At 47.3% G+C, this 25,952-nt stretch overlaps 1 protein-coding gene across 1 annotated transcript in view; it reads right to left on the bottom strand.

Moving 5' to 3' along the window:
• Positions 1 to 25,952, bottom strand: part of COL5A1 (collagen type V alpha 1 chain) — a 146,606-nt gene that overhangs the window by 75,774 nt on the left and 44,880 nt on the right. Inside the window, exons 5-7 of the mRNA XM_051807628.1 lie at positions 6,564 to 6,695; positions 4,707 to 4,853; positions 4,318 to 4,566 (exon numbers count right to left, since the gene is read on the bottom strand). Of these exons, the coding sequence (XP_051663588.1) occupies positions 4,318 to 4,566; positions 4,707 to 4,853; positions 6,564 to 6,695 (528 nt within the window). The remainder of the gene's footprint in view (positions 1 to 4,317; positions 4,567 to 4,706; positions 4,854 to 6,563; positions 6,696 to 25,952) is intronic.

Here is a 25,952-nt window from a genome sequence, read left to right on the forward strand (position 1 = left end):
AAAGGAGAATCTTTATGTCAAAGGCACACCCTGGCTTTCCCTGGGATTTCTTTGTTGATCCCTGATAAAACACTGACTATGAAGGTTTGAGTGAGGAAAACAAAACCCATCTCATGTCAGGAGGATCCTGCAAACTCTGAACACTTAAAGAAAGAAGGAATGGAAGTTCCAAACTCCAAGTCCTCCTCATCTCTCGTGGCCTCAGCATCCAAGACCCTGGATTATCAAGCCCCAGAAGTCACACATCCGTTCCCATATTTAAAATGCACATCAAAACCACAATGTGTCACTGTGAGGATCCAATTACAGGAGGAAATGTGGAAAAATCCAAGTCTGCTTCTCTGAAAACGTCCTGTTTGTTTAGTCTGGGATCCAATTTGCAACTGTTCTTGTCCAAAGAGCAGAAGCAGAAATCTTTACAGAGCTGATGCCTTAATCCCTGAATCCCTCCTGAATCCTTACAGCAACAGATGCTATGGGCCACAAGCAAGGACATCTAGACAGGCATCAGAATTTCCTTGCTCCTCTCCATATCCCTGTGCTTCCAGCAGCCTGGCAGGCACAGTCCCTTGGCATCCTTTGCTTGGAGCAGCACTGCAAAGAACAACATGTGCTGCTGATATTTATTTTCTTTCTTTCCCATCCAGGTAATGACCAAAATAGTCCATAAATTGAATTATTTCCAGTGCTTCCCGGAGAAATTATCTCCTCACTACTATGAATTCAGAATCACTTAAATGCCATCACCACTTCCAGACCCTGTTTCTGTGCCAAAACTGCTCAGAACTCATAAACACGAGCATCTGGATCTAAATTCAAGAGGTTTTAAAGTAAGAATAAGCCTAGAGCTAAGGCAATCATCACCCCACCTTCTTTTACCTCTGCAAATACCAACTGGCCTTGGCAGAAATTACAGTTTGGCAATTATTGAATTAGAAAACTTGGCCAAATCAGCATTATTTTTCCTGTTGTGCTGTTCAAATGGATCTAGTGCTATCACATGTCTTTTACCCTGTTTGAAATATTTTACCTGGTTTTACACTTTGAAACCTTAAAAACTGTTTATTTGGCTATAAAGGTTTGGGGATAACACAGCAAATTGCATGTCTTGAAATGAATATCAAAAATGTCTGGTTTGATATTTTAATTAAGGTCCACGAGTTTATTTGCATGGAAAGATGATATTATGAATAACTGGGCAGAGAGGGAGGAAAGTTCTCCATGCTGAGACTTGCAGGTGCTTTGGAGAAAAACCAAACCAAAAGCCTAAAAATAATCTCCTTAACAATGTTGTTCTACAAGCTGAATGAGAAAACAGTCAAGAAGGAAAAGAGGAGGCCCCAAAATCAGTGTGTGAGTACTGTGACTCTCCTTGGCTGGTAACAGCTTCAGTTAAACCACTTTTAATTCTCCCTTTGAGAAGCAATGTCCATGTGAAATGCTGGTATTACATCTGGACAAGTAAAACAAAGTGCCTGAAGAACAGCAGGCCGTGAACAAAATCTATCTGTCCCCTGCTCCTCCTGCTCAGGGGAGTATTGCTGCCTACTAAATCCTGGAATTGCTTCCCTGGCCTTTGTCAGGGTGTTATCAGCCAGAATGAAACCCAAGCCCAGGAGAGCCAGAGACTCTTCCTGCCTCCAAAGCTCTCACAGAGTTTCATTTGTGTAGAACTAAATCCCCTTTTAATTCCTGTTGTAGGAATCAGAGTCTCCCCAAAATACAGACAGGTGAACTTCAGTAGTGACAGACACATCCTGATCTTGCAGCAAATCTGCCAAGGAATGATCAAAATGACTATTTTGCACCAGATCAAGATTATCCTCTTTGATCCCAGGACCAAAATTGAGCAGTGCAGGACTAGCACCATGAGGAATGCCTGTGCATCCCTGTGCAGCACTCCAGGGTCTCCAACTGCTGGAAAAAACCTGGGACAACTTGAAATTATGCCACACTTACTCATGACCATGAGCACTATTTTGTTCCCTAAACTAGCCAAAAAACTTAGGAGCTTTTTAGGTAATTGTTTTGAAGAGCACATAAACTTCTCCATCCACTCCAGCAGGCTGTATTCCTGCTGGAACCCTGTTCCTAATAACAGCTATTGGGAAGGGTTATGAAGATATGCACAATCCTAATCCCCACTTCCATTCTGCTGGACTCAAGGATTTGGTTTCCCCAGGAGTTTGTGGCTGCAGACAGGACCCTTAGCTCCTACTCCAAGGTGTAAACCTGGAATCCATATCCTCTTGGGTGTCTGTCCCTCAGGCTGGCACTTTTTGGGAGTCTTCCCTATGTCATGCCATGTTAGCCTTCGCCTCAGTGCACGGGAATCTCCTCCAGCCAGGCAAGTTGTGTCCTTTCCTCTGCTCATCAGCTAAAAGATCCACTGGAGCAATATCCCACCCAGGAGCATTCCTACAGCCCTTCCCATCCAAACACCAGCTCCTTTGGAGCTGCTAGAGGCAGCCAGATGCTTTGCCAAGACCTGGCTGAGCTTTCCCATCAGAAAGCCACACCATGTGTTTCCCCACCTGAACTTTCCTCCTCTTCTATTTCCTTTTCCTAACCAGTAAAGCGGCCCTTGAGCCTCTTACTTCCTCTCCCAGGTTTTTCTTTTTAAGGTCACGCTATCCAATCTTTAATTCCTCTCTATTAGAAAGTTCAATGTTGGCCAAAGATTTCTGGCTCTTTGTCAGGAACCAGAAAACTTTCCCATCCCTGGGCTCCCTCAGGTTGGCGCTCGCTCCCTCGATACGCTGGAGCCTCCTCTGTTTCCCTCTGTGTATCTTTTTTAGCTGCTCAACCTCCTTCTCCAGTACATTTTTCATCCCCAGTTGGCTGGAGCGGATCCCCCCACGCCCCAGCCCTCGGGGCGGTTGGATCCACGCCCGCCTCGCTCCAGCTGCTCCTCTCTTTGCTTGGACACTTTCCCCGACACCTTTTCATTCAAACTTCCAGCTCCAACTCCAAGCATCTCGGCCAACTCTCGCTGTCTGTTTTGCCACCTTCCAGCGCCTCCTGGAAAACCTGGAATTTTGACGTCCCTGTCAACCAACTAATTCTTCTCCACTAGAGAAACCACCACCAAACTCTTCCTGGGGGGTAAGGTGGGACTTGGCAACATTATAGAACCGTGGAATGGTGTGGGTTGGAAGGGACCTTAAAGATCATCCAGTTCCAACTCCAGGGGCAGGGACACCTTCCACCAGAGCAGGTTGCTCAGCCTTGCCTTGAGCACCTCCACGTTATCCCACTATGAATTCTCCTTGCTAATATTCCTGGATAATGAAGAATTTGCCTCATCTAGTGCCATTATTTCCCTGCACAGTGAATTCTACAGCTCTGCAGCTCCCCAGCAATTTATCTCCATCTCATCTAAGGCTCAGATCAACGTTCATCTATTTGAGCATCCGTATAAAAGGCGAGAACTGGGCAAGTCTCAGGGATAAGAGAGTCTCAAGTGCAACATATTTCAGTTGAAGCATATTAAAATATGGGTAGAGAAAAGTGTAAATGCTCCAACAGAAACGTCAGCTGTGGGATCTGGACTGATCTCATCCCTGAGCTGATCTGTGCACAGAACAGAGGGGCTCGTTCTGGGTGAATGCAGTTGTTTGAAATCACTGGGGTTTTTTTCCCAGTGTTGAAATGTTGGGGTTTTTAAAACAACAAACTGAAAAACAAAGATGCTATTCAGTAGGGCTGCCAAAATGAAAAATATTGATGTCCTCCATCGAATCAACATTTTGAGGATTTATATTAATAACTTGGAAGTAAAATGCTTTTAGTTAGATTTTAACATCAAGCCTCATTTCTCTTTTTGTCAGAAAACCACTTCACGCAAGGAAATGCAGATGTCAACATGAACAGATTTTTCCAGGGGAATAATCCTTAACTCTAAGTATCTGCGTTCCCCACCCTGAAATATCTGGAGTGAAAATATTTTACAAGGAACTTCCTCTTCCAGCAGCTGCCTAAAGCACTTATGGGTTTTACCATTTGGGTGCTCGTGTCTCCTTTGCTTTGAGGGGCTAAGAAACACCAGAAATAACAAACAAAATTAAAGAAACATCAGAAATAACAAACAAAATGAAAGAAACACCAGAGATGATAAACAAAATGTGAGAAACACCAGAAATAACAAACAAAATGCAAGAAACATCAGAAATAACAAACAAAATGAGAGAAACACCAAAAATAAAAAACAAAATGCAAGAAACACCAGAAATAACAAACAAAATGCAAGAAACACCAGAAATAACAAACAAAATGAAAGAAACACCAGAAATAACAAACAAAATGCATTGCAATTACATCGGTCTCGTTGTAGGTGATGACGGTGCTCGTGGGCAGCTCGGCTTCCACAGCATTTTCAGTGAGGCCACCCTGGGGATCTACTTCCTCATTGTAGTTGATGTCTTCATAGGGCATGGGTGTGAAGTACTCCTCGTTGATGGTTTCGTAGTTGTACTCATCAACAAGGGGATCATCCACTGTCCCGTCCTCCTTCGGTGGCTTCCCGGGGTTCCCTCTCTCCGGTGGCACCGTGGGAGCAGGATAATCCTGTGGCAGAAATGAAACACCAGAATCAGGGAAACAAAAAAAAAAAAAAAAAAAAAGAAGATTCTGCATCATCCTCCACCTCCCCTTCTATAAAGATGCTGTTTATCAACCTCATCCTTGCCAGGACCCCGCCTCGGTACCTCCTTGATTTCAGGTCTCTCTCCAGCAGCCACTTCAGGAGGGCCAGGTTTGGTGGTGGGGGCTTCTGGTTTTACAGAGTCATCAACATCTTCATAGTAGGGGTATTCATAGTAGTAGGTGTCACCTTCTCCCTCCCCGTCCGTGTACTGCAGGGAGAAGATGAGAAGCAGAAAATGAGCACCCCAGTGTGTTCCTGCCAGCTCCTTTAGACAGCATGGCTTCAAACTGACAGAGGGCAGGGTTAGGGGAGATATTAGGGAGAAATTCTTCCCTGGGAGGGTGGGGAGGCCCTGGCACAGGTTGCCCAGAGAAGCTGTGCCTGCTGCATCCCCTGACAGTGTTCAAGACCCTGTTTTATGAGGCTTGGAGCCACCCGGTCCAGTGGAAGGTGTCCCTGCCCATGGCAGGGGGTTGGAACTAGATGGACTTTAAGGTCCTTCCAACCCAAACCAGTGATTCTATGATTTTTATTTTTTTTTAACCTCAGATTGCTGAGACCTCCCAGTTCACCCATCTGACATCCTGAGGCAGGGGAAGGAAGCACCGGAGCCGCTGTTTCCACTCATCCGACTGCACTGACAGCATCCGTGTCACTTCCCATCCACCCACAGCCCGCAGGCAGAAGGGCTCTGGAAACCAGATATTTTCAGCCTGTTCCACAAGGCGTCAGTCATTCTTCAAAATGAAATCCAAACAAACCAGCTGGTTACAGCCGGGCATGGAGAATCTCCTCGCCAGCCCAACGCTCTCGCTGGCAGCCGGCGCGTGGAAGAGTTATTCTTACATGGAGCAACACGGCCCCGAGACAAGCCAGCTCTTGTTGAACTGCTGGCTCCAAAAGAGGAGTTTTATTTTCCTACTACCACGTATTTCGACCGTACCAAAGTGTGTTTTATTTCTCTTATTTATTGTTTCTCCAGAAGCGCTGGTTACAGCGCTTGTCTGGGGCTGGGTGGCTGTGCCTCACCATGAGCATTGTGCTGCTCCTCAAAGCCCTGCTTAGGTGCAGGATTAATTCAATCCCAAAAATAAACTGAGAGAGCTGAGGGCATTACAGCTTTGTGGGGATTCGGCAGGAACCTGCAGGTCTGAGACCAACAGAAAGCAAATCAGACCAAGAAAGTTGTTGAGAAGTGGCTGAGGATGCCAGGCACCAACTGCTGGGAGCTGAGCCTGAGACCTCCCAAACAAGGTCAAAATTCAGGTGATGCTCTTGTGGAAGTCAGTCACACCCAGACATTTTTAATTGGGCAGCAAAAAATTGAAGTGTATCCTGCATCAGCCTTTTTTTCTTTGTTTTCTTTTTTTTTTTTAAGAAAAGACCTGAGGCTAATTCTTCATAGAAAAACTACTGAGCACAGCAGCTTACGGGGATGAATCAGGAGCATTTCTGCCAAAATTAAATTCAAATGACAAATCCGTGGGCAAAAATATTACCTTCTCCTTTTAACACCTGTTGTTTCAAAGAATGTTGAAAAAGAACTGTTTAATCCTTTTACAAGTTCAACAGTAAAATTTGAAATTTAGAAACAGGTGCCTGTTCTGGACAGGACTCGACCTGCCAGGGAAGGTCAATGTTTCACACTCTGCTCTTGTCTCTCCTGCAAGTTTTTGAGTTGCAAGTGAATGTTCATTACAGTCTCTGGAAATGGGAGCAGTGCAGAAGGAAGGAAAACTCCCAAAGGCAAGACTCAAGACCAGAACCTACAAATCCTAAAAACAAGCTCTGTCTTGGATGTTAAGAGAAGAGTCTCTGGGAAGCTGAGCTTGAGGAAGAAGCTGAATGTCTTTGTGACCACGACATGGAACCAGATGCTGCCACCCAAAAAACATCCCCAGACCTGTGAGACACTTACATATTCATCCTGGTTGGGGTCCTGGGACTGGGGGGAGTCGGGGATGGCGGTGTCACAGTCGGGGCTGTAGTGTTCACAGTAATCCAGGGCTGCTCGGGGGTCCGCCACGATCAGGAGCTGCTGGATGTCACCCTGCAGGGAAGGGAGGACAGAGGGTCAGGGAATGGATGGTGCACATGGAGCCACCAGCACGATGCTACAGTCAAAGGCATGAACAACACCAAGAAATCAAAAGCAAAACACTTGGCAGAACCACCTCCCTGACACGGGCACGGCCCCTGAGATGAGCCAGGTGAAAACCCTCCGTGTCCAGGGCTGGGTTAAGAAGCCACTTATCTTTGGTTTAGGAAACCACTTATCTCTGGTTGCTCCACGAGGTGTGAAGCTGCTGTGCTTCATCCCCTGTCCCAAAAGCACCTCCCCAAAAGATAAGCACATCTGCAGAGGGGTCACCCTCACGCCTACAGCACGACAGCACCACCAACCCCGGGTAAGGTGGGTACAGGGAAAATAAGAAAAAAGGGCTTTACACACCCCGAATCAGCTGGGGGCAATAAAAAAAAAACTTTCCACCTGGTCCTGTGCAGCTCTACAGGGCTCCAGAGTTGCCCTGTCCTGTCCAAAAAGCTGTTTATTGCCCTCAAAACTTCTCTGTTTCTCCCGCTCCATCAGTGGGCCTCACAAAAGGCGTCATTCCTCCTCCCTATACCTTGCCTCACCTCGATTTTCCACCCACAGCAGACACAGAAAGAGATTAGAAATGCACCTGCTAATCCAAGAAAAGAGCCAAGAGGCAGGGGGGTTGCAGTGGCTCACTAAAAACTAGGTGCAGAGGGAGCTCATTAGGCACCGAGGCTCGTTAATGGGGCACTTGCTGCAGAGAGAAGGAGGCTCCAGCCACAGCCCCAAGGTCAGAGCAGAAATTGCTCTGTAGTTTCCTGAAGAACCACCACACTGCTTCACCATGACACCAAAGCCCAGTTTATTCAGCCCAGTTTATTTAGACAATTACATAAGACTTTGCTACTTGGATGGTTAGAGCTGGTATTTAATTAGGGGGAAAAAATTTCTTGTTTAATAATAGAAAAACATGGCTAAAACATGGCTAAAACATCAGGGGGAAAAAAAGCAGGAGCATTACAGCAAAACTGGGAGGATGGTTTGGGGATGTAATAGGAACCAGAAGCTCCAAATGGAGCCTGGCCAGATTGGCAAACATCCCCATGGAAAACCCAAAGGCTACTTTAGAAATGATGGACCAAGTCTGCCTTGGTCTGCACGGTCCAGCCATGGGTGTCTCTGGGTCCTGGGGAGCTCAGCCTCCCATGAACATGGACCACTGACTTCACTAAAAAAAGGTGCTGTTCACATTTTTGGCAGAGATTCACTGGGAAAGAAGGTTGCAAGGACCATGTGGACCTGGCCACAACCTGCCTGACTCTGAGGGAAAGGAGCAGCTTACAGCTGTAGGGAGCTTCCTTCCCCAAATTCCAGGTTCTCACATCCCCCTCTGCAGAAACTCACTGTGACATCTGGGCACCTTTCAGATGCTACACAAGTAACCCTAAAATTGAGCACTGGTTTGAGCTTATTAGTCATTTTTCCCAGTGAATAACCTTTAGAAAATTAGCAGAAATGTCTGCAAAGTGGTTTTCAATTTTCCATTTTAAGAAGGAGAAACGATCTTTCCTTTCCTTCCCCCCTTTTTCTTTTTTGTTTTAAATTCATAGAGCAGAGTTCTGTCTTTCATGTTCTGGCTTTTTCTTTTCCAGTGTAACCACCAAAAAATAGAAAGGGAGTATTAGGAAAACAGAAAATGCCAGGTTTTTGTCTTGTCAAACACTTCCCATTTCCAATCAGCTCTGGCCACCACCTGCCAATGGGACCCACACGGGGAACTCAGCCATGGTGTGACCTACAGGACATCACTCAGCCCTGAGCAGAGACTGGAAGGAGCTGGGGGTGTCATGGGGCTCCTCACACCAAATATCACCATCCCTGGTCTTCCAAGGCAGTTCAGAGCAACAAAACAGGCTGTTCCTTTGGAGTTCCCTTCAGCAGGGGATGCCCAACCTGGCCAAGGATTTTTGTTTCAAGTGGGTGATGTGAAGACCCTTCCAGTTGCTATTTCTGCACGTGGAACCTCAGTCAGCCCTCACTGACACCCGAGTTAAGCCATTTCTGCCCTTCTCTCACTCAGGTGGTTAAAGCTCCCCATTTTCCACAGGATGATGGGAAGTGTCTGGCACTGTTGGGATAAGCTGAAATAAAGCAGCCACAAAGCAGAGCTGGTGTTTGTCTGCAAGAGGCAAGGAAGGCTGAAAAAGCTTTTTCTTCCTGATAAGGTTGGATTTACACCTCAAGGAGAGCTGATAGTCTGCATCATATAAGTGACCAGGACTGTAACTGTGTTTCCTCAAGGAGCAGATAAAACAAGGAAAGGCATGTTGGCTAAACACAGTGCAAAAGGTTAAGCAGAAGAGAATCTGTTAAAGCTGAGTTTACTTTTAGTCTCAGCTGATGGCAGTTCCTGAGAAGAAATCCTGGCTTGATTCCCTGCAGGAGCTGAGCATCCTCTGGCTCTGATGGCCCGAGGCATTGGCAGTGCCTTTAAGTACATGGCAAAAAACCACCTGCAAGTCCCAGGAGCCACAGGCTCCAGTCTCAGGACCATGCCAGAAACCCCAAACTCACTCAACACACCAAAGGACAGTGTTGGTCCAGCAGTTGCTGATGAGTGAGCAGGGGAGGATGAACAGGGGAAGCTTCCTGCTCGTTTTGGGTCAAGAACCTGAGAGAATCAGTGCGTAACTGAATAAATTTAGAATGCAGAGAGTGCCAGGAAAAAGCGTGAGCCCCATCAGACAGCTCCTTCAGAGCTCACCACGCTTCACGAGCATCATTCCACACGGCCACTACTTTCCCATTTCCTTTTCAAACCCAATCAATCACCCTGCCCAAAGTTCATCCTTTTCTCGTTGTTCCAGCAGCAGAGTGAAAATCAAGGAAAAACCGAGGCGCCCGATTTTGGGGGAATGAGAGCCCCAGGGAGCCTCCGAGCGCCAGCGCGGTGACGTGGGCTGAGCAGCTCAGTGGTGGGGGAAGGAGGAGAGCTCAGGGGGTCGCCAGACCATTCATCTTTGTTTCATTAACAGCAAGTGCACAGCACTGGTGGATACCCCGTGTTAACACTTGTAAAAAGCAGACAGGAGTAAAAACCTTGTTAGCGAGATTCCCAGTCAATTGACCTCATCCCTCGGCGCAAAACAATAAAATGGGCTAATTTAGCCCGCAATGAAAAGCCCCACTATCTGAACTTCACACAAAAGATGCACAAAGCTGTGCTGTCAAGAGCCCCATTTCTTTGCTTTAAAAAGCCGCCCTGCACTGGAGCGAGCCGTGCTGGGAGGGTCGCGAGCCCTTTGTGTCCTCTCGAGTGTGTTGCCGCTAATAAATTGCACCAGGAGCCCGCTGCCCCGGCCCGGGCTGACAAAGGGGCAGCCAGCCCCCTGCTCCCCTTCCTCACTCAAGTGTCTGTTTGTTCCCCTGTTGTGGTTACACAAACCACCCAAAGCCTGTCTCCTTCCCATGTCAGCATCTGCTTTCTGTGGTGGAGATAACGAAGATGCCGTTAATTCACACGGCGGGTTTTCCAGGGAGCCTTTGTAAGAGAGAGAACTTACAGCTGCACCAATAAAGTAATTTAAAGACTTTACCAGCCAAATCATTTTAAGCCTTATTTTCAAGCAAAGAGGGATCTAACTCTCTGGTCACTAACACTCTGGTGTTGCTCTGAAGGAGAAGTCGCCAGCACAGTGTCCTTCACCCTCAGCCACCCGCACAAGTGGGTAAAGTTCTCTCTTGGCACATGAATGAGTTGGCAAAAGTTCTCTCTTGCACACATCTGGACACTCAGGGCTTGAGAAAGTTCTCCAGTAACTGGGGTAGTTGGTAGCGTGCAAAGGCAAAGCACAGTTGTGGCTTGTGCCCCCTCCTCTGCCAGCACAGTGAGACCCCAAAAGTCAGAGGTAGAATAAGTGCTCAGAGCACCTCTGAGCATCATCTCAGAGTCCCTTGTTAAAACTCAGCTGCTCCAGAAAACAAGCCAAGCTGCAGCAATGGGGTCAGACAAAGCCTCATCATCCCCATCAGTCGCTGTACCTGTGTACAAACTACAGCTGTGCTTTGCTGGTTCAACAAAAAATTTCAAGTGGAGAATAAAAAGCTCAAATTTTTTTTTTTTTTGCCTGAAAATAACCACTATTTCATCCATCAGAAGAGCTAGCTTTTAAAAAAGGGGAATAAATCACATTTCAACCTTTATTCCTAGAGCTTCTTGTGAAGAGGAAGAGGCAGGACAGCACATTTGTGAAAATGATTGTGAACTGTGAGGCTTTTATTTGCTCCACCAAACAGATTTAAGTGCTGACTGTCAGGACCAGTAAGAATCTGTCTGACATTTATGGTAAAGCCATTTATGCCTGATGACTCATTTGCTTTATGGATTAAGTTCCATCAAGCCAGTTTAATTCAACTCCCCAGCCAGCTCCCAGACAAGACTGGAAAAGCTCTTTCTGGAGCGTTTTTTAACACTTATTCTATATGCGTGCAAAAAATGTCACATCAATTCCAATGACATCAACTGCAGTAACTTGGAGAAATCATTGTGGTTCAACAAAAAAAAACAAAAAAACCTCCAAAAAAACAGCTGGCCTGGATAACCAGAGTGACTTCATCTGGCATTGGCAGCAGCTCCATAAATACTGGGATTCTTCAGGGCTCTCACTGCAATGCACTGATAATTAACTGGACTGTTGGTTTAGTGCATTACCCAAAAGTCTGAGAGATGGCATCCCTAAGAATAAAGGCAGTTTGATGTGCTTTTCTAAACTCCTGCATTTAAATTGGATAAACACAGGCCCGGGATCTACAACTGTATCAAAAAAGTCTACAAAATTATTGGAAGTAACTGAGATATTGCTGAGTTTTATTATAAAAAACTCACTGGTTCCATAAACCCAAACCCAGGCTGAAGAGTGGCAAAGGTTCAATGCAGCTCTATGATGAAGTGAAAGCTCAGAGAGCTTCCAAAGTGAGCTTCCAAAAAACCTAATCCCTGTCTCAGAGACAGCCTGCCAGCCCTCAGATGTTCCACTTGATAAAACCAGTCATCAGCACTTGCCCAGGGATGCTCACTGCTACAGACACAGCAGCTGGCCTGCTCCAGGGCTTCAAGCAGGTTGGAGTAAAAGTGGTGTTGGAGACTTCAGGGAAGAAGGAAAACAAGGGGGAACCCAGAACTCACTGTGCTCCCACTTCTGTTATAGTGAGATCCCAATAGTCAGAGGTATTTTAAGTGCTCAGAGCATCTCTGCATCCTGGTTTCATCCCAGAATCCCTCATTAAAACACAGCTGCTCCAGAAAAAGAAGCCCAGCTGCAGCACTGGGGTCAAATGAAGCCTCATCAGTGCCCACCAGTCCCTGTACCTGCAGCCTGAGCCCCTCTTGCTGTCCAGCCACAAACAGGAACGGTAGTTTTGTGCTCCAAAACGAGAAGGCAATTGTTCAAAGGCTGACTAAATAACAAAAAAAAAGAAGGCTTGACTCAGATGCAGTCATGAGTCAGCTCCAAATCCTCGGTGGTTTGGAGTCCAGCCGGATGTTTGTGTCCCCGTCCCGCACAGAGGGGCTGCGGGATCGGCCGGGGCAGCTTTGCTGTGAGGCCTCTGCTATTTCCCCTCCTGGGCTCCAGTTACCACAGGAACAGCTCCTGCTGGCTTTTGGCACTCAGAGAGGAGCCTCTTTTGAGCCTTCTTTAGCAAAAACAGGTTTAATTAAGCAGAACGGGGATAGAAGTTTTACTAGAACTAAATATGGCTTCAAAGAAAAACCCTCTCAAGCAAGGGCTGATAAAGGTTTCTCTTTCCCATGGATCTGCATCTGGGGACCCCAAGAAACCCCCTCTGACCACACATCAGCCCAGTCCTGCATCCCCACCCCCAGATCAGCCATGAGCATTTCTGATATTAGACTTGCAGAACACACAGTAATTATTTGGACAACACACAAGCCTCTTTCCCTGACCACAGCAACAAGAAGAAAATAAGCCCTTCGGCTCAGTGGTAATTAACCTCCCCAGTAATTTTTCAACCTTTTTATTTTACAATCCCAGGGAGGAACCCAATTTCCTATCAAATGAGAATCCACTAAATCGCTGCTAGTCCCAGCTGCTGGATTTGAAGGAGTGAGGCAGGGAAGTGCTGTCCCCTCCTCTTCCTCTTCCCTGAACCCTGGGAATCTCCAAGCTGTCCCCAACACCCAGCCCTGCTCCAACAGATGGGCAACACCACATCATGCTTCCTCCATCCATAACTGCTGGATCCCTGCATCAGCACCCTCATGGCTATTTCTTAAAATTAGGAGGCTTTTTGGAGCAAAGGGCTGCATTTCCTCTGTGCTTGCAGAGACCACAGCATGCTGTAGGTCTGTCTGTGTGATATCACAACACAATTGTGGAGCAGTTTAGCAAGGACTCCTTATTGGAAGGGAAGGACAGGCAATTCCCTGAGAGGAGAACAAAAGCCAGATGGCTCTGCTAATTCTGGAAAGCTCTCCTGAAGAAGCTGTCGCTCTGCCAGTACCCAAATACCAGTCAAGGACTCGAGTCATTAGCAGAGCAGAAGACACTAGTACAGGGTTTATTTCCAGGTGTCTACTTCCCACCCAGCCCTGATAACCTCACTGTAAATAACCCCCTGCCCTAATGCAAACATTCCCCAGCAGCAGCCACAGACACAGGCACGACACCGAGCACCCTCTGCACTCACTGGAGCAAAAGTGAAGCCAGAGCTTATGCCCAAGTCCTTCTTTGTTTGTGAACACAGAGCTAATTCCCAAAGACAACATACACAGTATTCCCCAGCAGTCTGGATTATTTACACTGCAGTGCTTTACAGGATCCAGCCACTGCTCCAGTTTCCCATCCTCAGCAGGTGAAAGGTTTTCTTGCCTTTCCGAGTGGCTGAGACTGTCAAACCCATTAATCATGGCTGACTCCTTCCTGCCACTCATTCCCTGGAATCCTCACCAAATCCTGACAGCCCAGAGCCCCTTTGCTCTCTGCAGTTCCTGTAAGAGCTCTAGAGCCACCCCTTCCTCAGCCCTCTGCCACCCTGCTCTGCTCCACTTCACGTCACATCCTGCCCTGAGAGCTTCTCATGCAGGGACCAGCAATGCCATGGAGAAAACAGAAAAGGGACAGAATGCAAAAGCCTGACCAAGCTCAAATGGACATTTAATGATGGGGCAAGAGCCCAAGCCAAGCTCCAAATTCCCCACACGTTCTCCCTGCCCCAGCTCCCCATCCCTTCACTGCCAATGCTGATTCATCCCCAGGCACTTCGCCTAATTGAAGCCTCCATCCTTTCAGAAGACACATCTAATCACCAGTTTAAAGATCCCCAAAAGCTCTGGGGCTGCTTTATGCTCTGAGATAATTGTATTTCACCTTAGTCAACCTTGGCCCTGCCTGACTGAGGGGCTGCAGTGCTCAGATGAAGCATCACACACACATCTCAGAGGCTCACCCTGTGTCTCCCACTGCGATCCATAAATGAGCGTTGCTTCCAGTGGACAATCCATCTTTCCTAGCTAAATGCCAGTGCCTAGACCTTGGAGGACAGTTTTTGTTCAAGAACTTACCAAATGAGTGGAAAAACCCAGCTAAGGCAAATTAGCAACCTGCCACTTAATTAGGATCCAGCAACTTCAGGGACACAGGGCAGAGAGACAAACAATCCTGGAGACAGAGGCAGCTCAGAAAGCAGGTGGTGTTGGCAGAAGCACAGAAAGCATCAGACCTACAAAGTATTTACTGCAAGGCCATCCTAGCAATGCATTTCTCCAGGGGTTTTGCTTCCAAGCTGGAAAAGGCACTGTGGGAAGAGCAGCTCTGCCCTGGTGTCAAGGGGGATTTTCTCCAGAAAATGGGAAAATTTAAGCTAAGGAAAAAAAAAAACCAACCAGGAAAAACTGGACTGTGGTTTAAGTCTCCTGTCCTTACAACGAGGAGCATCCCGGGTCAGGCAGTGTTCCTCACACCCACATACCCCGGGATGTGTCCAGCTTCCCCTTGACTCATGTCTGGAGCTGCAAAACCCCAGACACGGGCTGTGTGCTCCACTGCAGAGCAAACACTTCCAATATCTGCTGCAGCTCATTACCCCAGGGAGCAGGACCCACCCAGAGGAGAAATGACTGCTCAGCTTCTGTTTATCCTCCCATCTCCCTGCAGGCAGCCTGACATCAGCCACCCTGAGCGTGGGGGCATCATCATCATCACCACACACTGGAGTCCTTTGGAACAAAATATTTGCAAGCTCTGATTTTCCCTTCCACTTCAAGCTCCCTGCTCACCCAGGTCCCTCTTAGAACCACTGCTGTCCATGAATTTGTCTGCATTCCTCCTCTTTTGAGCGAGCACAAACACCACAGCCTCTTCTATGGGACAGAAAGGTATGTCCAGGGCAAAGTAGCCAAAAAACTGGGACTGCAGGAAAGGGAAAAGGCAGCCAAGGTGCCTTAAAAAAACAAAGCAAATACAAAGACCTGCTGAAAACACCCAGAGACAGATATCCTTAAATCAACAACCGTCATGCTCAGACACTCTGCTGGCTATTTTTATATATTTATGTCTGTTAAACAAACCACAAGCTATCTACGAGGATTTTTGGGTGCAAAACAATCAGCTATGGACATGAAAAGCAGGATGGGGCTGAATGGCTCGCCCTGCCCTGCAGCCCCAGCCTGGAAGGACAGACAGACTGGGAGAGGGGCTGCACAGACTGGTGTGACAAAAGGCTGCTTTATATTCACTCCTTCTCTATAGCCTGGCCAAGCACTGTGGTAACACAGGCAAAAATAATACGAGAGGTTTCTGCAGCTATTTTGCAAAGAGGGGAAAAATAATTGTACAGTTGAGGTTTTTAAAGGGGGGAAAAAAAGAAAGAAAGAAAAGAAGAACCCCTCTGACAGTCCCACCTCTCTCCACCCCAATAAAGAGAGAACATTACTCTCAAATTTCACTTGCCTATTGTAAGGCGAGTCTTTATATTTGCAAAATGAGTATTTTTAAACTTTTGCTTTTAATTGTGTGCTCTGAGCAGATGGTCTGAACCCCCCCAGCAGATTAGAAACATATGTGAAGAACAAGGAATCTGAACCACAGGTTTTTATTAAACTGCCTGACTTTTAGTTCAAATTTCATCACGCTGAAGTAAATATTTTCTCTCTAAAGCAGCAGCTGCATGGTAGGTTACCCATAAGAGATGTTTTGTGTATGTACACATACACACATGTAGCTGCCTATACCTGCATGTCCCCTGCTTGCTGAGAAACATTACAGATGTCACTGTGACATCTTGTGAGGATGAAGAATTGCTGGCCAGGGCTTGGAGCAACCTGGTCTAGAGGAAGGTGTCCTTGTCCATGGCAGGGAGTTGGAACCAGATTATCATCCAGGTCCCTTCCAACCCAAACCATTCTATGAAGAATTGCATCACCTACAGCAGGGACCATCCTCATCTGACACTCTTCTCCTGAGAAACCATTTACAGGTCTCCTGCAGTGACACCTTCCCCAGGAGCAGGAAATGGGACAGGAGCTCCTTGGCTCACTGGGACTGAGCCACCAGAGGTTCTCACAGCCACAGGATGGAAACTTTGCAATGGATCTATCTAGAACATGCTACTAACCAGGCTTGACTGGAAGGAATAACTTCTCTGCTGGCTGGGCAAAGGTGTCCCTTCTATTTCAGGGGAAAATTAAAAAAAAAAAAAGGTAAAAAACCTGACTGCAGAGAACCCTTCCAAGGTGACTCAGTTTTTTTTGGCTGCTCCAAAACTCCCATGAACATGGTAAATAGTCTGACTTTCTTTTCCCCTCTCCAGTTTTGACTGAAAAGTAGGAAACTCAATTCTGAGAAGAGCTGGAATGAGAGAAAAGCAGGTTGAGACTCTGCAGGCAGGGCCAGCTTGGCAGGAGGACTTGGCACACTCCCCCCAGCTCCCAGGGAATGTGTGAGATGTTCAGGTCAGACCTGGTGTAGGTCCTTAGCAGAGCTGCTCTGTGGATGGGGGATCGTAACTGTGGCCTCCAGTCAGAACCAGTTCTTGCATTTTTTGCCAGCACAAGGAACTGGATCTCTCCCTGCAGGGAGAGGAAATATTTGGAGAAGAGCTGTTGTGGGCATATGCCAGAGGGAAACACCTTCACCAGAGGAACAACACAACTCTGTGATTACAACTGCTAGTACCTAAATATTCACCCCATGGATACCAGAGCAACCACAGGGAGAGTTGTTTAATTTGAAGGTTTAAGCTAACACATGAGGAAGCATTCTCCTCTAACGAATTCATTAGGACAGCAATGCACTTTTTTGGCTGGTTTCCCCCCAAAACCAAGCCCTGTGTGATCTCTTCGTGCAGCCACAGGTGTGTCCGTCTATCCCAATCTCTCTTGGATCTGATACCTGATTTCAATCACTTTTGACAGAAGGAAAAAAGGCTCGAGATAATTAAAGTGCTATAAATGTCATGGAAACAGACAGCTCAGTAAAATCCATCATCCAAGGGCATTGTCTGGGGAGGCTCTGCTGTGAGTTCACATCCCTGCAGACTCAGGCATGCACAGAACTCATCTCTTTAATGTTCCTGCCATAAGCTGAAGCAACCACGAGACACAAATTAGAAGGAACCTAGACCTGACTAATCTCAAAGCATCCCTGAGATTCCCAATTCCCGCAGCGATCACAAAAAGATAAAGCTGAAACACCACAAAATAAGCAGGTTTTCTTGCAGCCATTCCCATACATGGAAAACACCCTCTTCTCCTCAATTTTCCAGAGACAAGAAGAATGGAGAAGGAAAGTGAGCAGCTCCAGGTCTCAGCTCAGCCAGCTGCCCTTCCCAAAGGAATTTCATGGGACACAGCAGAGCCCAAGGGTGTGTTGATACCTGCCATCAGATGCTGGCCATGCTCAGACTGGCACTGCCACCCAGGCAACCTCAGAGGAGCTTTTATCCAAGGACAGCAGCTGGTCCATCTGCACAACACGCTTGTAATTGTTACTGGCTCTTCAAACACCCCAGGATCAAACCCTTGGAGCTATTTTTTTCCTCTATGACCACACAGCAGCCCGTCCCTCTGTGATTTCTGCCTTCAAACTCCTCATTTGGTAGCTTAAAATCAGCATTTATGTCATGCTCCACACAAATTACAGCCTTGAGCCCTAAGAATAGAGGCCCCACAATCACCATGTGCTGTGTTGTCACTGCTTTTAGACCTTTATAGAGTGGTCACTTAAACAGCTGGGTTTTTTCTCCCCCCTCCAGATTGTAAATGCTTAGTGGAAATCTATAGGATAACTTTGAAAACAATGCTTTAAAACCTGCTCAAAACTTGTACCACCAAGTTCACAGGTATTTTTCAATCGAGGCACCCACCATCTGTTTACAATATTGATACCACCCGCTGAGAGTGACTTCAGAGCACGAGATTACTCAAAACCCCAAAATCTATCCCTCAGATATCTCTCCAGAATTCAAACACACTTTTCTTTTTGCCCTTTCTTTGGGTAATTCTCTATTCCAAAGCATTCATAAAACCACCAATGTGAATAACCCCGCAGCAGCAGTTTTTCCAGCAGTTCTTCCCAATTGTTTTCCAATAGGAGCTGATTTGGCTCAGGTACATTCACACGGTGTGGTTTTGTTCCCTAATTGAAGCATCAAGTCAGATTATGCTTCTGAAACCTCACAAGCGGCAAATTAGACTATTCACAAAAAAATCTCTTTATACTTGCTCAGAAAGTTGGCTTCCCTGGATATGCTTAAGCAGGGTGGCTCAGGAGGCACCTGGAAATGGGATTTAGCAAGTTAGATAGTCAAGAAAAGAAATTTTTCATGCAAGGGCAAGGCAATGGGACATTGTGACATGGTGGTGCTGTCCCTGAGAACCACCCCGAGTGTCCTGTGTGCCAGCAAGGCTCAGACCCATGGACAGCATCCCACAGAACCCATTCAGACCCTCTGGAAAGCTGCATTAACTCATGGCATGCACACTGTGGGAGGCATTTACAGAAAGGGGGGATAGGGTCAGCCTGACCTTCAGTGTCCAGCATGGAAATTAAAAAGGAAAAGAAAAATCCCACAAAAGCCCAGGCCAGGCCTCTGAGAAATGAATGGGGCAAAATGAATGGATGTCATTGTCTGTCCTGCTCTGTCAGCCCTTTAACTAGCAGTTAATAATGCTGAGAGAGTGAGAAGATGAACCCATAAGCAATTTTGAAATAATCCCCTCATTTTGCGTCCCGTGTATTCCGAATAACGCCGCCTTTCTGCAGCACACACTCAATGCCCTGCGCTCCATAGGACACGCTCAAAAAACATATTTTCTCCATTTTCCTCGCTGTATTCATTAGGAATCCCTGGAAGAAACCCAAGGCCCCATTTCCCCTTGTCCTCCACTGCTCTCTGAGCACCAGGTAGCCCAAGCACAACCACTGCCACCACTCTCAGGGTCCCAGTTGTCACCTGCTGAAGGTCATCCCCTGCTGCAGCAGGGCCTGAGCAGCCCCACAGCCTGCCTGGTGTCCCCATCCACAGTCCAGGGACCAGCTCTGGGCAGTGCCCTGTTATCCAGGCTACCTTTTCCAAACAAGGAAATTGCAGTTTTCCTTGGAGAGGCAATGCAGAGCGGAGGGGAATATGCAGTCTCCAAAAACTCCACGTAATCCCAAATTAGAGGCTGCAGGGCTGCCTAAGGCCGACCAGCCTTCAACTTTTCTTCTTGTGGTCATGCAGACCTGACCACATACTCAAATTCCCTATTTTCTTTGCCATTCCATCGAGTGCTGCACTTCTCCCCATCCAACCTCACCTCCCGGTGTCACCGAGGGCCCATCACGCCGTTCCAAGTTTCCCCTCTCCCTCCAAATCAAATAATCCTCTAATAACCGAGCTAAAGGGCTGGCTTTTTCCTACAGGGGTTATTTTTCAATGACATATGTGTGATCCACGAAGGGATAGTTTAAAACCCGATTCTCCCTCCTTACAAGCACATCACACCCGTCGCTCCTTTGCGTCCCCCCCGCTCCGCGCCGAACGCCGCCGCTTCCTGGCTCCGGTTTCATATTGATTTATTCCCCTTTCCTATGTGGAAAATTAGGAACCAGATCAGCTCCTGCTGGCTGTGCCGCCCACGTGAAGATGGATGCGCCAGTGGATTGTAAGGGGGACTCTCTCACAGTGGAAAATATGTAGTAAAGCAAAGCCCTTGGCTTGAGTTGCAGCTGGAGCTGCGCTGAGCCCGAGTGGAGGCAGTTGCTCAGCTTTTAACCAGCCCTGTGTAAACAGGGTCACAGTGTCTACCTGGGAGATGTTGGTCCCCCTGACCCAGAGAGCTCTGGGTTTCATTCCCACCTCTGGTTCCAAGGGAGATGGGGGATGCAAAGCGAAAGAGAGGGTTTGGGGAAGGTGGTGAACAGGAGACTTGAGGGGCAGCTGGTCTTTGCACAGAAAAGGAGGTGACAGGAAAGAAATCCTATTTAAGGTCATAGAATGGCTTGGGTTGGAAAGGACCTTAAAGCTCATCCTGTTCCAACCCCTGCCATAGGCAGGGACACCTTCTACTAGTCCAGCTTGCTCCAACCTGGCCTTGGACACTTCCACGGATGGGGCATCCACAGCTTCTCTGGGCAACCTGTGCCAGGGTCTCACCAATCTCACAGGGAAGAATTTCTTCCTAATATCTGATCTAAACCTGCTCTCTGTCAGTTTGAAGCCATTCCCTCTTGTCCTGTCACTCCAGGTGCTTGTCACAAGTCTCTCTCCACCTTTCTTGTTGGCTCCCTTGAGGTACTGAGAGGCCCTAGTTAAGTCACCCCAAAACCTTCTCTTTTCCAGGCAGAACAACCCCAATTCTCTCAGCCTTTCCTCACAGGAGAGGTGCTCCAACCCTCTAATTATCTTTGTGGCTTCCTTTGGACTCATCCCAACAGGCTGATGCCCTTCCTGTGCTGGGGACCTCAGATCTCCATCAAACTTCTTACCACGGCCATTTGTGATGGTCAAAGAGCAGCTGCATTTCACAGCTCCATCAGACAACTCACACCACTGCTACAGGGCAAGAAGAGCAACCAGAAATCCACTGCTGCTCTGTGGATTTCCCATCATTTCCCCTTCCCAAACTCCAGGACAAAACCCCTGGTGAGCCCTCAGACAGCTCCAAAGCCCACAGCTCCTGCTGGAACTCCTCAGCCTCCCCCAGTCTGGGCTCACTTCCATTGCCAAAGGGTGGCTCTTTGCTTCTAGCAGCACATCATGGCTTCCTGCTCCCATCCCACAGCAGTTGGAGCTCCTCTGAAAACTTGCTTTTATTCCATTTTTCTTTTCATAGCCAAATTATTCTGGAAGTGGAGCTGCCGCTTTCTCGGTCCCACAGACAGGATTTCCACCCCCGACTGCCACAACCCCAAGATCCACCCTGAAGTTTCCTCCTCAGCCCTCCACACCAAGGTGGCTCAGGATCAAGGGGTTTGTGTGCACAGAGGCTTTTCATCACGACTTGGAATGTTTTCTGCCCCAGGAGGTGAATACAGGATCCAGGTTTCATGGATTAAAGGGAACAGGGGGGAAAATAGACCTGGCTGCCAAAGTTATCTCAGGATATAAGTGGGATTACATGCTTAGGTGTGGGGGTATCTGCTGACACACTCACAATTTAACTTAACACCAAATTTTGGTTGGAAAAGTATTTTCCTGCGTTTGGCTGGCGACAATCACCAAACCATGGAACACCGAGCAGGACACATCTGGTGGGACCACCCAAGAAGGAGCTTTTGTGCAGGTTCCTATTGCTAATTGCCACCACTTCTGGAAATTTGGCTGCTCAGGAAAGAGCTGAAAATGGAAAGCTGAGCTAGTGTGCAACACCTCTTGTCCATACATCTTTCTCCCTCTTCCTCCGGGAAACTACAATGTCTCCTTTGATGATGTTTTCATACTCCAGTTTTTTTCAATTATGTTTCAATAGTGCTAATTGTCCATGAAAAATTAATTGGGTTTTATTTATTCCTGCACAAGAATCTCCGTGCAGCATCTGCCATCTCAAATGCAAGCATTCAAAACAAATCTTGCCTTGGAGTTGGACTTTGATGATCCTTGATGGGTCCCCTTCCAACTCAGGATATCCTGTGATTTTTTTTTTTTTTTTTCAAGCACAAAATCTGTGTAGTTCCGTCACAAAGCTAATTTGGAACTACCCAAACTTTTCATCCCAAGAAAGGGAGCTGGGTTTGAACACCCTTCAGCCTGAAGAGCAGATGTGAAGTTCAGCCCAGAAATAAGGTTTTCCATTAAGGAACAAGAATGGATGCAGCCAGAGGTAGCTGAGCATCACAGCTCAGATTTCACTACTCTGAGCAGCAGAGCTGGAAGAGGGTAAACACAAATTGCAGATAAATTTGCTTATGCAAGGCATCAAAGCCTCAGGAAAACCTCGCTGTGTTTGCAGACATTCCAGAGGAGAGAACAGTGCACAAAAGTAATATTCAGCACCAGTTCTCTCATCTCCCCACACATTTCACTTCAGTGGCCAGAGCACTGTTTGTTCAAGCAGGTTTGACCTCCCGAACCCCAGTCAGAGTGTGGCTACGTGTGCAGAACAATGAGCCCACGGTTAGAGGCTTTTTTCCGTGTTCTTGCAGGGAATAGAAAACACACATCCACACAAACACACTGGCCCCGTCCAATCTTCTGCACAACTCATTAGGAATACCCTCTTCCAGCTCCCGTCCCCAGGGTGATGTATTTATTGTGAACATACACATTCGATCCCGCTCGGCTCCGTCGGAGCGAGCAGTCCACCTGCACACTGGGGATGTCTGGAGCGGGTTAGGATTTTCCTTTGGGTTTTGGCAGCCAGCCCAGACTGCCTCAAAAATAAAGAAAAAAAATAAAAGGAGAAAAAAAAAGAAATAGAAAGACCTCACCATGTGCAAGGAACATGTGTTTCATTTGTTCGTACCTAAGTGACGAGGGAATGGGTTGAACACAAAGTCAACTAAGAGGTTTCTAGGTTTGGATGGTCTTTTTTCTGCTGGGTTTAGCCTGCCCTTGCTGCAGGGAGAGGTTATGTGAAGAAAAACTTTGCTCAGAGAAGTGCAGACTGCAAACTGTGCGAACAATAGCAATAAAGACCTAAATTTCAGAGAAACATCAGCTTGAGCACCACCAGATCCACAAGGACACAAACCCACCTCCCTGCATGACCAGCTTTACAGAGATTGGTGCTCACCATCCTCTTCCTCACACTCCCATGAGTTTGGCTCAGATGAGCCTTTACTTCCTATCAGTTCACTGCAACAATGCAAATCAATCAAGCTGTTTGTGTATAGAAGGGGATTTTTTCCTATTCAGAGGCTTCTGTTCCAGAAATTCACTTTTATACAAATAAGACTAATTGATGAGTCACCTCCCACATAGAACAAGGTTCCCAAATTAGCAGGGAAGGGGAAACATGCCCTGGTTTGGGTTGGGGACACGCTGTCATGCTCTGCTCTCAGTAAGCTCTTTTCCATGTTGCACAGCCACACTGCCAATAAAGTTCAGCTGGAAACTTCTCCCCAAGAGCACGAGGATTTGGCTTTTCCTCCATGCTCAAGCTGAGGAGAGTCATCTTTCCCAAACACTTCCATTTGCTCTCCCTTCAGTGCCTTTCCAAGACACACCAAGTCCCCTTGTGGTGCCTTTTCTGCTCCTGAAGCCTCGTCCTTCTCCCTGCAGACACCCCTGTCCACAGCAGCACTGCAAACCTTGGCATGATGTCACCAGAGAGGAGCAGGTTTCCAGCATTACATCACCCTGTCTGGGCTCAGCAATCAGCCTCCTGCTCCTCAGAGTTTCCATGGAAGAAACTGAGCCCCCTCCTCCTTCCTCCCACTGTCCAAGGGGGGGAAGCGAAGCAAAAAACGAAGCCATCAGCTGGAAGAGTAATGAACCTACACCTGAGAGCATCCATCACCTCTAACGAGCCTGCCTGGCCCTCTGCCTGCCAGCATTTAAACACAGAGCTCTGCCAGGTGAACGTCAGGAACAGCCAGACACAACCCTGCTCCCCAAACCCCACGGTCCCCGTGCTGGATGGAAACTGCTTTGCAGGATGAGCTTTGCCCTCCAGAGATCACTCAGTTTTCCTCCTTAGCAGGTTCAGCTGATTACCCCACTCTGCAGGAGGTACCCCAGGCCAGGGAAAACTGGGAAAAAACCTGCCTGACCCCTCCATGCCATGGCCTAAGACAGCAGGGGTGGGGAGCCCTGCAGGGGACAGCTCAGCATCCCTCCCCGTGGCAGTTCCCCCCAGTGTCCTTGCCAAGCCCTCCAAAATGGAAAACACTCCTCCAAACCAACTTGCCTGCAGGGGTCCCTGGTAAGGCAACCAGCAGGCTCCAAACTGTCTGTCTGAACCATAATGATAAAAAAATAAGTGTGGATTTTCCCCCTTGGTGGCTGCTGGAGTCACAGCCCATCACAGCTGCTGTGACCACGGTCCAGGAGCAGGCAGGGAAGTCAGTGGTCCCTCAGACAGGGATGAGGTCCCACATCCTCCACCAGTGACTCAGAGAACATTAATTCTGGATTTTCATTTCTGTATCCTCGGCATTCACCATGTTTTGCTCACAGAACTGTGAGGAAAGACATCTCTACAAGAAACTGCTCTTGGTTGGAGGTTTTCTCCCATTCACAGACACCAGCAGAGCGAAGCATCAATTGAAAAGCCCTTACAATGACATCAAAAGGACTAAATTCCCTTTCTAGACAGACAACCCACACCAGCACTGAGGTCAGGGTGGGCAGCCAAGCACACACAGCTATTCCACACCGCCAGACTTCCTGGGATTCTGCTGTCTCCCCATCTCCTTCCATGCAGAATCCTTTTGTCTCCTCTGCTGGACACAGGGAATATGAAGTGCTGTGGATAATCACAGTCACCACCTCAGGTGAGGTCAGGAGGAAATAAGGACCATGAGGGGTTAAGAGACACCCGCTGCCTCAAAGGTAACTCTCAACAGCACCATCCTGAGGCAAAACCTGAGTGGGATCACGGAATCCCAAACTGGTTTGGGCTGGAAGGGACCTTAAAGCTCATCTCATTCCATCCCCACACCACGGGTAGAGACACCTTCCACCCCAGCAGGGTCCTCCTGTAAGACTGGGCTTTAGTTCTGGGCAAACTCTAAGAAGCTCTAAGACCCTGCAGCTTCCTAAGCTGATGTGTAACTTGGCAATATTAAAAGGTAAATGATGGACTGAATGACTGCTAAACATCGATAAAAGCACTTTTATGATCTGTTTGAACAATAAAGTGCTTTGTAAGCTATCAGAGGCCTGGAGGCATTTGATACCAGCAAACTGCACTAATTATCCACACAGGCCAAGGCAGTTTCTTTTACAGTTTATGGAATTTAGCACTAGCAAAAAAAACCCAAATCAAGCAACCAACCAAAAATAATAATAATAAAAAAGTTAGAAACATTAAATATGTGTATTTTGTAATCATGACTAATAAGGCTCCATCATTACAGGCAACCCTGACCCAGTCACCAAGCTTGACTGCAGGCCAGATGGCCAAACCCCAATTACCCACCAAATCTAAATGAAAAGCAAGAGTTTCACCAAAGTGTATGCAAACAGTTCAGCTGATGTTTCCACCCCAGCTCTCACTTTCCTTGCTGGCACCTGACAGCTACAGGTCAGATAAAGCGGTGTCAGTTTAGGGTTGAAATGAAACCACCTGAAGCACAGCCTAACTTTTACAAGCTGCTTTGCAATTCTTATTCTGGAGCAGGTCCTGCCCCTCCCTCGATGCAGACACGCTGATAAAACCAGATGACGTCCCTGGGCACCCGTGTAAGACGATGCTGTGTCTGAGACGTTGCCAGCTGGGGCCAAACATCACGTTTGGGTTTTGATTAGACTGACTCTATGGCCTGGACTCCGGCACAAAAACCTCACCGTTAATTGCAAACCCATCCAGAGGCATAACCTTCAATAATTGTGGACGTTTTCTAGGCAGCTTTGCTCTCCTGGAAGAGCAGAGTGCTGTGATTTAATCCATATGTCTCAAGTGCACCATTTTGCTTAAAGAGGATCCTTTTGAAAAAAAAAAAAAAGAAAAAAAAAACAAAAGCAGAAGAAATGACGAGAAAACCAGCAAGCAAATGGAGAATTATTAGGAGACTGGGGAAAGCTACAGACATCTTCAATAAAGAACCCTAAATGCTGGCTCAGGATGTTTTATTTTCCATCATCTCACACCATGGTATATGCTGG

The sequence above is a fragment of the Manacus candei genome, unplaced genomic scaffold (assembly GCF_025592945.1).
Source record: "Manacus candei isolate 608988 ecotype Guabito, Panama unplaced genomic scaffold, ASM2559294v1 h1tg000071l, whole genome shotgun sequence".
In the NCBI taxonomy this organism is placed as follows: Eukaryota; Metazoa; Chordata; class Aves; order Passeriformes; family Pipridae; genus Manacus; species Manacus candei.